Genomic DNA, 14,977 nt, shown 5'->3' with positions numbered 1-14,977 from the left:
GTTTAATCCATATGCTGCCATGTGCTTTCTGTTCTCTCCTTCACCGCCATTAATCAGCTCTCTCGTCTTGTTTGTGATTCTTTATCTTTGATTGAAATATTGAACTACTCTCAACTTTGACATGGGAGAAGCAACAGAAATACAACTCCAGATCCTGGGTAAGTCCTTCCACTTCATCTATTTGATTTTCATTTTCCATAAGAACCAATTAAACATGTAAAAGTACTGATTGTTTACCAGATGAGGGCAACAAATTAGATGAAAATTCAGCTGAGCGGAAAACAAATGGAATCATGAGACAGTCAACAACAATCCCCGGACAAAGAACCTACAAATGGTGGCTCCTAATGACAAACTACACATTTTTTCTCCTCGCCGGTCAGTCAATGGCTACTCTTCTCGGAAGGTTGTACTACGACAAAGGTGGAAACAGCAAGTGGATGGCAACCTTAGTTCAAGTTGCTGGTTTCCCAATCCTCATTCCCTTGTATCACCTTTCATCATACAAATCTTCAAACCACAAGACAAACAATAGCGACATCACAATAAACCCACCATCTGTTTTGGTTCTTTTGGCCATGTATTCTGGACTTGGAGTACTATTGGCAGCCGATTGCCTGTTGTATTCAGTTGGTCTTTTATATCTCTCGGTCTCCACTTATTCCCTTATCTGTGCTTCCCAATTAGCCTTCAATGCCTTCTTTTCCTTCTTCCTTAACTCACAAAAGTTCACCCCTTTCATAATCAACTCTTTAGTTCTCCTCACAATCTCTTCAGCTCTTCTCGTGTTCAATAACGATTCTTCCGGTTCCACATCGGTTTCCAAAGGGAAATACGTGATCGGATTTGTATGTACAGTAGCTGCGTCAGCAGGGTATGGATTAATGATGTCTCTAACACAATTTTGTTTCCAAAAGATTCTGAAAAAGGAAACATTTAATGTTGTGTTGGACATGATAATCTACCAGTCGTTGGTTGCAACTTTGGTAATCTTTGCGGGGCTTTTCGCCAGTGGGGAATGGGAGAGTTTGGGCAAAGAAATGAAAGGGTTTAAGCTGGGGAAGTCATCGTACATCAACGTACTGGTTTGGATCGCCATAGGGTGGCAAGTTTTCTCGATCGGTGCGGTGGGTTTGATCCAGGAAGCGTCTTCGCTCTTCTCCAATGTCATCAGCACGTTAGGGCTGCCTATTGTTCCAGTGTTTGCAATGGTGTTTTTCCACGATCCGATGAATGAGATTAAGGTCATTTCAATGGTGTTGGTCATTTCAAATTTGTCAAGAAATAGTACTGGTTTATCAATCACAAAGCTAATGTGCTAGATTTCCTGTATTAATGCAAATAGTTAATCAATCACAGAGTATTCGTGTGTATGATTTAATTGTTTTGAATGGAAGACTATGTTTTTAGGATCCGATTTTATTATACTCCTACTATAATGTTGTTGGTATGGTTGTTGAGACCAAATGTTAAATTTCATCATTTAAACTAGAGGTTAACTTAGATGTTAACTTGTTGATTATGATATAATTAAATTTGATTTCAGGACCGTTTGAGATTTTAGGATCAAATTTTATCATATTTCAGTCATTAAGTTAATATTCAACTGAAACGTATGTTATTTTTCATTAATTTTCTAATAAAAAAAGGACAAGTCTAAAACATATGAATAATATGATGATCATTTTGTATTTTTTAATAGTCATGAGCTCAACAAAGTAATGTCTTATAATCAAATGATCATTTTATAATTTTTAATAGTTTTTTTATTATTATTAATATGGGATAAGTACAAGGCAATATATGTTCAAAGATAATTTTCAACCATTTTACATTGAACGCTTACACCTTTAACATTCCTGATGCTCGAACCCAGACCTTCAAGGAATAACAACAATTCAATTACAATTGAGATTGATTGACTCAATAAAACAACCCCTATAATCGAGAGACAGTTATGAAATAATCTAGAAAAATTAATTCTCAATATTTAAAAAATTATCTTCTCTTTTCTACATTCTATTTGAACCACTCATTCATGAACGTTGTTGTTGTCCATCCGTAGTCACCAGGGAACTCTCTAGCCAAGTAAGATGGAGGCTCACCGGAGAGCGGACCCAAGTACAAAACTCTGTCGGGGCCGTACCATGGGCTTCCGGTAGCATTAGGTTTGGTAGTTGTTTTCCTCATGGAAACACGGCCATTGCCCCGGATTTCAGGAGTGGAAGGAGAGAGCTTGACAGCCTTTCCGGCGAATGATGGAGAAGAGAGAGACATTGTTGCTGCTGCCATTGTAAAGTGTGAGCGGGTGAATGTGGATTTGAGAGTGACGGAAAGGAGGTTAATATAGGGAGTGGAGAGATAGGTTCCCTAGTCCATAAGGAAGTAGTATCTATATCTCTGATTTCATTGGGTATTGAAGATTTTCATATTTTCCATGGAAGCACACTATTTCAATCCACATCTTTAGTAAACAATCTCAAGCATAATACATGGCATTGCTTGTTTCTGAAATTACTGCAATACATTACAATACATGTGTTTTACCTTTTGCATTCATTCCCTCTACATAAACTTGTTGAGCCATATGATATATATATGATTCAAAATCGTATAAGTTGAAGTAGTTTGAAAGAGATTCAATTCTGAAAAACGAAAGTTTTAGTGCTGAAGGGAAAACTTCATTCCAATATGTTATTTTTGTTAAATAGAGGATGGTGCGGCAATGGTTTTTGATTGAAAATGCATTTCCATTAATTATTCCTCTGTCCTAGGATTGTAATTGAGATGAGACATATCGTGAGTTACTCGAGATTGATTCGGTCAAGACTCGATAAATACTCGGATCGAATGGACTCGAGCTCGAGCTCGACTCGAATTCTTAACGAGCTGAAACAAGCTACTTGATACTCGACTCGAAAAGCTCGTGAGCAGCTCTCGAAAATATAATATATTAAGATTTAATTTTTTTTAAATAAACTATTAATAATATTAACATTTATGTGTTGATTTTTTTTAAAATACAATAAGACTTTTATGTATTTAAGGTTCATGTTCGAGTTTGAATTTGAAGCTTCAATCTAGTTAAGTTTAAGAATTTTTTTCATTTCGAGACTTTTCGAGCTGCTCACGAGCTTCAGTTTAGAATTTCGAGTTCAAGTCGAGCTTAAAAATTTTAAACTCGCGAGTTTTCGAGTCAAACTCTATTTCAGAGTTTTCGAATCGAGTCAAGATCAACAATACTCAAACTCTTACCTCCCTACTTTGTCCTACGATAAGTCAATGTTAGATGGAACGTTATCCGACAAATAAACAATAATAATAATAATAATAATAATAATAATAATAATTGAAAATAAATTATAATTGAATCAAATAGAAAAAAATAAGAGCCAAATAAGAAAACATTTACTGCCAAATAAGAAAACAATAGCAGCGGCCGCCATGGCTCTTTCTTCCCCATCACTCGACGGAAAGGCTGTAAAGCTATCTCCTTCCACTACTGAAATCCATGCCAATGGCCTTGTTTCCATGAGGAAAACAGCTACCAAACCTACTAATTCCGGGAGCCCATGGTACGGTCCCGATAAAGTTTTTTACTTGGGTCCACTCTCCGGTGAGCCTCCATCTTACTTGACTGGAGAGTTTCCTGGTGACTACGGTTGGGACACTGCTGGACTTTCAGCTGACCCAGAGACTTTTGCTAGGAACCGTGAGCTCGAAGTCATTCACTGCAGATGGGCGATGTTGGGAGCTCTAGGATGTGTTTTCCCTGAACTTTTGGCCACGAACGGAGTCAAGTTCGGTGAGGCCGTCTGGTTCAAGGCAGGTTCCCATATCTTCAGCAAGGGTGGACTTGACTACTTGGGCAACCCGAGCTTGATCCACGCTCAGAGCATCTTGGCCATCTGGGCATGCCAAGTTATCTTGATGGGAGCTGTTGAAGGTTACCGCATTGCCGGTGGCCCCCTCGGTGAGGTGACCGACCCACTGTACCCGGGTGGCAGCTTTGACCCGTTGGGTCTTGCCGATGACCCAGAGGCATTCGCTGAACTCAAGGTCAAGTAGATCAAGAACGGCAGATTGGCTATGTTCTCCATGTTCGGATTCTTCGTCCAAGACATCGTCACCCGAAACCATTGGAGAACTTCCGACCACCTTGCCGACCCTGTCAACAACAACGCCTGGGCTTATGCCACCAAGTAGGGGTGTTAACGAGCAGAGCTCGACTCGAAAATTCGCGAACTTAAAATTTACCAGCTCGACTCGAACTCGAAACCATGAACTAAAGGTAGTGAGCATCTTGAAAAGACTCGACATGAAGAAAATTTTTTTTAAACTTAACTCGATTGAAGCTTCAAACTTAAATTTGAACCTAAAATTTTAAATACATAAAAATCTTGTTATATTTTTAAATAAAAAATTAATACATAAATGTTAATATTATTAATAATTTATTTTTTAATAAATATAATATTAATATATTATATTTTTTAGCTATTCACTAGCTTTTCAAGTCGAATATCAAATAGTTCGTTTCGACTTGTTAAGAATTTAAGTCGAGCTCGAACTCGAGTCAAGTCTATTTAATTTGAATATTTATCAAACTTTAATCGAATCGATCTCGAGTAGCTCATGATCTGTCTCGTTATACCAACTTTGTTGATTAGAGATTGTAAAATATATATCTTTGATGTTTTCCTTGTGGTTGTGATGTAAATTTGTTTCAAATCAAAGAGAGCATTCTGTTTTTCAATTTCCAGAAACTGCAAATTGTTTATCTTCTTCTCTGACAAAACTTTCAATTTAACAGCACACGTAATTTTGTAGAAAATGCGTAGAAAAAGTGAAATACAATGGATGGTTCCAGGATTATCTCTTGCTTCATCGCATGTTTGTCTTAGATGCCTTTATCAAACTCAATTAATATGCAATCAATAATTACTTCCTAATCAATAAGAGTTGGTTTAAGTGATAAATAGTTTGATATTAATTAAATAAGATTTCAAGTTTAAATCCTTGTACATGTAAAAAATTCTTGTTGAGAGACTCACCCATCAAAATTAATTATACAATCCGATTAATCGAAATTAATTAAGGTGAAACTTTAAAACTAAAAAAATAATAATAATAATAATAATTACTTCCTTGTTTGCAACTTTTTGAGTTTCATGTCAACAGAACTGTGAGCATCAATGAAGACCATGCGATTAGTTAATTGATTTGACCATTTTATTTCGTTTGATATTGCTTTTTTTTTGGTAAACTATAGAAATGATCATTGAAATTTGAGTAAATATTTCTTTTTTTACTGTTGTTTTAAAAGTAATGATTTAGTCATTAATATTATCAATCATTCGTTATTAATAGTTGTTATTGGAGTAACAGAATGTTGATGTGGTGCATTAAACCGACTGAACTGACATAATTTTTTCCACTCGAGATAACCATTTTGACTGGACGTTGATTCTCCAATTAATCTCATCCTCATAATTTTTTCCACTCGAGATAACCATTTTGCCTGGACGTTGATTCTCCAATTAATCTCATCCTCGTAATATTTGTGTTAATTCTCCAAAAAGTTGTTGAATAGATTAAATCCTAGGAGCGTCTCTGTGAGATTGTCTAATTAACAAGGGAATTAATCATTCGAGTGTCTTTTCGTTAAAGATAAACTAAGAATATATTAGATTATTAGGACGTTCTGAGTAACTATAACCAACCTATTCAAAAATAATTTAGATAATTTTTAAGTTCATATTTATGATCAAATCATAAATTAAATTCTATAATTTATCTTGACTACATATCCTTATATAATTAAATTTCACTTTATTTTCAATTTCTTTCTTCTAATTAAGTATTTTAATTTAATTTACATTATACAAAATCCTCTTCTTCTTTTTTTGAAATTAATCTAACATCATTCTATATGAATTTGATCCTATTTTGATTTTAAGTAAAAAATATTTTTGAAGGCTTAAACAACCAGATACTTTGGTCTAAGTATTACAATGATAAAATTCAAAGTGGATACAGTTTTTCCATCAAGAACTATGTGTTAGTTTGGTCAAGTATTACAATGATCAAATTTTAAGTGGGTACTGTAACACCCCAAACCGATGCGGGTAGCCCGATCCGATTCGGGAAGTCACATTAGGGTCACCGGAGCGACCCACCGTAAAAATAGCGGAAATTTTAAAACTTTTTATCAGAACATGTAAACTTATAAAATCATTCATCACTATTTAAAAATAAAACAGATTTCCAAACTCGTATATAAATCAAAATACAATTACATGCCCCCTAATCACAAATACCATACTCTGCAACCACGCCGGAAGAACTCCCTTACTGAAGTCGATAGATGCACTGGTACAATTGTTTTAACCTGAAAAGGTGAGTAATAGAGTGAGCTTTGGAAAGCTCAGTAATACAAAACTACCAGGTGATGCTACATGACATGTAGATAAATAGAAAGCCATATAATTTCCTTATTGAATCATATGTATACCAGCTTGTAGAATAATTTGGGGTTCCCTTAGAAGTTCATCGAGTAGAAGCCATGAATCTCAGTTCATAAGAAACCTTTCATACAATCACGTTTTCATGAGGTCAAATAGGATGTCTAGTGTGTTTCATCAATACGATAAAATCATAATAGGTACACTAATCAAATGATAGTTCAGTAAAATCCCATAAACCATATTGTAGTGGAGCTTTTTAAACTCGTATTTTAAAACCATCTTACAAAGAATTAACCTAAGGGAACATCTTAGGGCCTGAGAGCCTACCCAAGATAGATTTCGGGGCCGTGGGGCCTACCTAAGAACACATCTTAGGGCCGCAGGGCCTACCCGAGAATGATCTCAGGGCCGCAGAGCCTACCTAAGTGTCACATTAGGTCCATAAAAATTTTCCAGCTTGATCAGAGCTGTACTTTACAAATATGTATCTCCAAGATACAGTTTATACAATGATACAAATCCATAAGCCATCACCGTTAAGTCGGTGCATCCATAAAATAGAAACCATAGATTTCAGTGTACCACGTGTTAAAACAATAAAACAATTTTTTTTCAAAATATAAGGAACACACTAGAGAATCCATATATTTTTCAGACGCATTTTGTAGTTATCAATATAGATAACACGAACTTGTGCAATTTGATCAGATTCCAGGAATAAGATCTCATTGAAGAGAATCGATTTCTAACCAATATAATCAGACATTTCTGATTGATACTTTAGAATTCCACTAAGTTTCCATGTGCATCAGGAAAACGTTCAGGAACCTTTTTACATAATAATTCTAAATTCAGATTTACTGCGAGTGATTCCATTACCCAAACAATCAGGGGTATTCAGGAATATACTTTGAATTCATAGGATTTCAGCCCAATTGTACCAAATGAGGTATTCAGAATCTTTTCCTTCTGCGTTACTTGCGTTTTCAAACATGACCGAATTGATTTTAGATCAAAATATGTAATCGAAGATTCAAGTCATTTACGATCTATGACTATCGATAGTATTATCAAACAACTCAAGTTACACAACTCACAGACTGATGCATGTCAACAAATCAATTCATTATCCTTCCAATGCATTCACTCTTTAATACCATAGTGCAGATCCATAGATCATCCCCATAATCATCACTGAATAAATCTTCCAACGGTCTTTATTTCATTTCCACGTTTCAACAATATCAGGAAATACTGACGTACTGGATCCATGGCTCATAACCCATAATGACAATTCATCATGTAAGTTCAACAGTGTTTCCAAACTCATCAAATCACCTATTTAATCCATACTCATTGATGTTACTTAGTTCGTTTGGTAAGCAAGTCTATCTCGATTACTTTAAAGTTTTCCAGAATAATTTAGACGTTTCTGAATTTTCAAATACACGTTGTACTACATTTCATTTCAATTTATTCATATAATAAAGTTATTATGGTATTCGTGGTTGATTTGACTAACGACTACCCACTTATTAGTACTGTATGCGCTCTAGAGTTGAGCTGCGCCAAGTACTTCCAGAATTATCATCGATCCAAATTTGAGCAGATAAACAAACATTCAAGTGATACTTATATCATTCAGGTAATGATATAGTACTAACGTTGGTTAATCACTTAAGTTGCGTTTCACAACTTTTACTGGTAGCACAACATCCATGTTTATTTGGATTTCTTAATTAATCCAAGACATTTACTTATTCTAGGTCATAAGGGTATTTTGGTCATTTTGGTGCTTAACATTTTTTCTATTCATTTCAAAGCTTGAGTATATCCATTCATTCCTGAGCTTGGTGACATTCTTGAGTTATTTCCATTCCAGGGGTAATTTGGTCATTTTATAATTCTAGAATATTTCAATCATTTCCTTCCATCCGGTCTTATTATTTAATTCAATCTTATCATTTACTTCAGTCCTTTCGAACAATTCTATCAGCAGAATACCTCCAATAAATTACTCTTCAAGTATTTACTCCTTAATCGAATATTTTCGGGTCAAGTGTCTTCTCAGATTTTACAAACGAAATATTATAAATTTTTCTGTACAAAGACAGGATCTTAACAATTAAATTCGTACTTAATCGAGTTAAGTACAAATCCTCAAGGTACTCTCTCATTCAAGGTCAATTCAGACTATTTTATCTCTCAAGGGCATTTTCGTAATTTCTTAACCAAATAATTTCAATATTAGCACTTAACGAAAATAATTATAATTTAGAGATCCTATGATCAATTGCTTTCCCGAACATTCTTTGATTTTGAAATGATTCCTTCACAAACTCTCATAGGATTAAAACCGATTATCCAAAATTTCCAAATAAAACTAATATTTCTTATGCACATCAGTAGTTATATCGGATCAATATGTATTTTCAGAGTTATTAACCAACTTCCAGGGGCAATTCTTATCATTTTCCAACATAAGGGTAATTTCGTAATTTTACCATATCGGAGTATTCTCATAATTTTTCATCCAAGTATCTTTAACATTTAACCCTTGATGATATAAAATATAAGTTACAAATCCAGAGCTGATTTCTTTATCACCAATCACAAACTTGTAATTTAATTCTAACAATTATCAATCTCTTATCTTAGTCATTCGATCCGTATTCAGTTACAGAATTTCTACCACATTCATATCGAGTGAATAAATTATTCAACTCTACAAAAGTGACCAACATTATCTTATTCATGCATTTACCAATATCAACATGTTCCATAAAGCATAAAGAGGTAGTAAAGTATTACCTCGATTTCCGTGCAATACCGATCGACCATAAAAATTCCATTCAAACACCCTCGATCTTTGATTCAACTTCCAATATTTTCCTCTCGATCCAGACCATCAAAATTACTAACTCGTATCCAAATAATTTTCCTCGTCATAAAGAAAACTTATTAGAATTGAAATAATAATTTGGAAACCCAATTAATATAATAGAATACTTGTGGGGTTACTATAATAATTAATCACTAAAATTAGGGACTGGACCGAATTAATTTGCACTATTGAGCCATAAATTAAATCTAATGGAAACTATGAGACAAGGTCAGTTCTTACCATTCTTGGATGACTAACTTGGTGATTTTCCCATTTGCACTTTAATACAACCCCCAAAATCACGTGCACTCCATTTCACGTTCATTTTAAATATTTTTTTTTCCTTTCTTCATGTTCTACGCTGCAAGTAAAGCAAGAAAGCTTGCCAGACGATCGTCGGTACACCGCATCAACCACCGACATCATTTCGTTCATGTCGAACTTCAATAAAATCACGACCTTGGTTCTGTTCGCGAGCTTCCCGATTGCAAAAACTCTGAATCCATATATGTGGAACATGAGAATGGTGTAAATATAGGTTTCCTCTGGAGTGCTAATGTTTGAAAATGCTTGCACTAAAGCCATGAGATTTCTGTGAGATGATAACATACCTTTACTGGCACCTGTTGTGCCAGACGAATACAATAGGATCGCCACGTCATACTGGTAAACTCAATCCCTGACTCGGATCTTATCCATCATCGATAATTTCTTCATCATTTTGTTAACAATATTTAATAATTTAATTTGGCCGACGTCTTCAATCGTCACTGGCTCATTGTCAAAAAGTACGACGGGGATACCCGATCCAGCCAGTTTCGGGACGAGTTAGCCAGTGGTGAAGACAAGGACGGGCTTCGAATCGGCCATCTGTAACACGATTTCACGAGGTGTATTGAGGGTGTTGCCATGGAGATTGTTTCCTTTGTTTGAGCAGTTTCTTCACTTGCTGAAACTCCATTAACTAGAACCAAGAACTTGTGGGAAGATGCCGAGAACATTGAACAAACTGACACCAAAAATACCAGTTCCGAACATTTGAAATAAAAGATTAGAGCTGTTGGAAATGACAAAGCAATACCTTTTATTTAATTGATTTCCAGCTTTTGGTGGATACAAAAGCTAGCTGGTTGAAAGTGAAAGTTGAAAGCAATGTATTCCAACCTTATCTGCAATACCATTATCCTTACTTAAAAAATTATATCTCTTATTGAGTGGCCCTCAATTTGTTTCATAACATAATAGTATGATAACACACTCATTTGCAAATCAACTTTATATCATTACACATATTTTAAATTGAAAGAAAACTAACCCCATTTTGGGGTGTGACAGATACAGTTCTTCCTTCAAGAGATAGCTCCAAGATTTTTATATATGATTCTTATATATATTTTGCAGGTATTGTCTCCTATTTTTATATAAATTAAAAATATACATGGGTAAATGGCAAATTAGATCCTGAAATTTTAGTTTATTTTAACTTATCCCTCATTTTTATGGTTAATTATATTTATTCCCTAACTTTTATGGTCAATTATACTTTATCTCTTGAACTAATATCATGGTGCAACGAGAAAATTCAGTATCAATTTTTTAAATATTTTCATACAATTAATTAATTGATATTAGAATAAATAATTTTTTAAAATTTTAAATTTTAAATCTAATAACTTATTTAAATTTTTGGAGCAACTTATTACTATTTTTGCTTAAATTCTTTTTCCAAAAGAGATCCGTTCTAATGTGAAAATGTTCTTTTCCGATGGCTCTGAGCATGATTGCACCTTAATCTATTGCCCTGATCATAATTTCTCTCAACTAAATGTGTTTGTAAATATTCTAGCAAAGTAAACGTGGCAAAGTCTATGACATTGCCTTTATCTTAGAGTAGGACTCCATCATCTGTATTTTTTTCCCTAATAGAAGAATTCACTGAGTATGTAGTACCTAAAATCACATTACACATAACATATTAATACTTTTTAATAAATTATTTTTATTATCGACTTGTCAACATTTCATATACGCACATAAAAAATAATTTTAAAATATTTTTTAGTATAATAATGTATTAAATAAGAAATTAATCATATATTTAAATAAATATTTACCCTTTTTAACTTTTTTCCATACGTATGTAGATCATGAACTCGAACTTGAAAAGAAAAATCTTGCAACTGAGATGAAAAATATAAAGAAGTTACTCAATCAAAAAATACAAAAATACAAAAATAAATAAAAAAATCAAAATAAATATATTAAGAAATAGGTAGAAATAAAAAAACCTCCTCCAATAAGATACATGATATATTCGTGCATCTACCACTATTAAATAATAAGAATGATCTTTATTTATAAACTAGGATCTCTTACATCCAATGGTTGACATACTATAAAATGAAAAACTAAGATTTGAAAAGGTGGAATAATGTTCTCTATGTTGTGTCCATTCTAAAGCATTCTAGATTAATCTACCTGTAATACCCTAAAATTTTTTATTAATGACCACTTATAAATCGCCACTAATTTTCAAGTGCAGACAATACATTTATTCTTCTTTCAATACATTCATTATTGCACATCATAAGCTAGTACAAGATGACTTAGAAAAAAATTCTATTAATATATAGCTTAAGTTAGTCTGTGTATTCCATGTATACTGAAATCTGAATTTTTTTACATTAATTGTTTATTTTGCTGATGAAGTCTACCCTGAAACTTTATTTATGTTTATCAAAACAAAAAAATCTATTATTAATGCATATGTGCCCCTAAAAAATATTTCTGATCCGCTACTTCCTCCAACAAATATTTTCCAGTTTTCTCTAAGCAATGCATTTTTATTATAATTGATAAAAAGGATGTACATCTCAAAAGGACAAGATCCAAGAATGGGAACAAACAGAGTTCGCCAAGAATGTGCTTAACAAATACACAGCCATCCTGTTCTGAAACAGAACTACATACCTACAGAACTACACCATGCTATAAACATTGGTCACCACTCACCTCAATGATCAACAACCAACATATAGACATTTCACTGTTCACCTCCTCTAGTAATTACAATCCCTAGATTTCGTGTCTTCTTGATCAGCTTACTCAATTGGAATATCGGGTGCCTACATAGTCGCCCTTGTGTTTAATACGAGTAAGTTACAAAGCATGAATGTTTGATGTTTGAAGCATGCTGATTTATTATTTCTGTTATTGTGATATGCATGATGATTGTTTAAATTTTAACTCGTTTCCACTTAGTATGCATGATTAGGATCCATTTTATCCAATTCGCTTCAGAATCTAATGTACATTCAGAATACTCGAGTTATTCGATGTGATTGGGTATAAGGTGTTACACAAAGCATGCATAAACCCTTAAAACACTCAACATGGCCATTCAAAAAACAAACAATCATAATTAGGAAACAAAATTAGGAATTCAAAGTTTAATGCTTAGAATCCGAAATTAAGTTCTTTTCTCAACTTCCATCAAGTTTCTTCTTCCCCTTAGCACTTGAAGGCTCCCCAATCTTTTTGCACTTCATAAAAAAAGAGTGGAAAATATTATTAACATATATAGGGCTTGAAAGAAGTCTAGGAATTTATTTAAGATGTCAGATTCAATCTAAAATATGTTGAGATAGCTCAAGGTCTTTTTAGCCACCTTCTTCCCATGGAGGTTTTAAGCTCAAATTCAAGCTCTAGAGGTATAGATTGAAACCATTACGTTTACTAAACTCGGAGGAATTCACTGCACAATAAAGATGATTCCTCTAGTGGTTTCAACAAGCTTGGAGAAGAAGAGATAATGAAATGAAGGGGGGAAAGATGAAACAAAACAACTTTTACGCACGTGACATAGGTTAGAACAAACGAATTTTAACATTTCAAATCATTAAGGGTCTACTTACACTATTGGTCCTTTTTTATTCTCTCTTAATACAAAAATTCGTTTCTTATGACTACTTGAGCTCAATTAACATCCGATTAGGCGCACATTTATCCTGATGATTCTAATTGTATTTTCACATCGACACGTAGACCTCTCAAGTTAACTCTTACGTGTTGAATCGAAAATCCAAACGTTGCACTAAGATTGAAATTAATAAACAATGCAACCTTAAGTACGAAAACAAGAGTTGTGTGCCTAAGTCGACCTTCAACCTAAAGGGTACAACAAATCGAATGGGTGAAAACAAAATAATAGAAAACTTAAGATGAGTAGATGAAAAATGAGATTTTAGTTTAATGCTCTATTTATCTTATTTGTTTATTAAACTAATCATGACAATTGAAGTCGGGAGAGCCTATAAATAAAGGTTAATTTTTCATTTTAATCTATACAATAACAAGAAAATTTTATCTCATTTCTTTTAATCTCTTACAAAATTCCTTCCTTTTTTTTTTTTTTGGAGCATTATTTTTGGATAGCCGAATTATAATCCCGAAAAATTATTTCCAACCTCGATACTCATCTTTCCGAAAAGAGAACTACAATTTTCACTTTAATATTTGGGTGTATGAATATTGAAGCGTTAGTTTCAATAATTATACCAATCAAAGCGAATTTACTTTTAAGACTGTAATCCTTTCAAAGTACATCTATAATTTAATCTATTTCGTTTAAATTATTTTTCTCAATCAATACTAATATTTTATTTTACAGCGATCTATTTTTTCAACATCATATACTGATAATTATGTCACTTGAATGTCAAAATAATATTTTGAATATGATGTCTGTTTAGCAGATTTCTGTAAGCATCTTGAAATGTTATCCTGGACTTTTCTTTTAATAAATATAATTTATTATTGCTGAGAATAAAAAAATGAAAATAATATTATTGGATATGATGTCAGTTTGTCATATTCCTGTAAGCATCTTCAAATGGTATCTTGGACTATAATGATAAAGTACACGAATGGTCCTTCGACTATAGTGTGCTTTTTTATTGAGTCCTTCGAATATTGAAAGTTATAAAATGGTCCTCCGACTATAGGGTGTCGCTTTGTTGAGTCCCTCGGCTATTAAAATTTACAAAATAGTCATCTGACTATTCATATGTTCCAAACTCGTCCTTTTCCGTTAAAAATTGATGGAAATTTTAGCTGGACGTTAACCTGCTGACTGAGATATTTTAAAATATGATATCAGAATCTTAAGCAATTATCATATCTCAGTCGGCATGTTAACGTCCAACTCAGATGATGTCAATTTTTTATCGAAAAATGACGAGTTTAGAACATATGAATAGACGGGTGACTATTTTGTTACTTTTAATAGTCAGTCAAAGAACTATTTTATAACTTTTAATAGTCGGGAGACTCAACAAAGCAACACCTTATGGTTAGGGGATCAATCATTTGTGTATTTTACCCTTTTAATAAATAAACTTTATCATTGCTGAGAATAAAAAAATGAAAATAATATTATCAGGTATGACGTCTGTTTGGCAGATTCCTGTTAGCATCTTCAAATGGTATCTTGGACTTTTATTTCAATAAATAAAATTTATTATTGCTGCGAAAAAAATATTATCTTTTTCAAAAAAAAAAAAATCATATGCCATAAACTTTTGTTTATCTATGTATAAAACGATAGATCCAATGCCTGCTCTTCCTA

General features: G+C 33.2%; 2 protein-coding genes across 2 annotated transcripts; both read left to right on the top strand.

The window, feature by feature from the left end:
- Nucleotides 1–1,322, top strand: LOC120147314 (probable purine permease 10). The gene is made up of 2 exons (XM_039160718.1): nt 1–158; nt 238–1,322. Exons 1-2 carry the CDS (start codon nt 122–124, stop codon nt 1,320–1,322), a joined length of 1,122 nt encoding a protein of 373 aa, XP_039016649.1. The 5' UTR covers nt 1–121.
- Nucleotides 1,323–3,433: 2,111 nt separating this feature from the next.
- On the top strand, nt 3,434–4,114 carry LOC120147323 (chlorophyll a-b binding protein 3C, chloroplastic-like). The gene has a single exon (XM_039160723.1). The coding sequence runs from the start codon at nt 3,445–3,447 to the stop codon at nt 4,066–4,068; it is 624 nt and encodes a 207-aa protein (XP_039016654.1). The 5' UTR covers nt 3,434–3,444; the 3' UTR covers nt 4,069–4,114.
- The last annotated feature ends 10,863 nt before the right edge of the window (nt 4,115–14,977 follow it).

The sequence above is a fragment of the Hibiscus syriacus genome, unplaced genomic scaffold, assembly GCF_006381635.1.
Source record: "Hibiscus syriacus cultivar Baekdansim isolate YM2019G1 unplaced genomic scaffold, ASM638163v2 tig00110937_pilon, whole genome shotgun sequence".
Classification (NCBI taxonomy): Eukaryota; Viridiplantae; Streptophyta; class Magnoliopsida; order Malvales; family Malvaceae; genus Hibiscus; species Hibiscus syriacus.
This window is presented reverse-complemented; position numbering and strand designations above follow the sequence as displayed.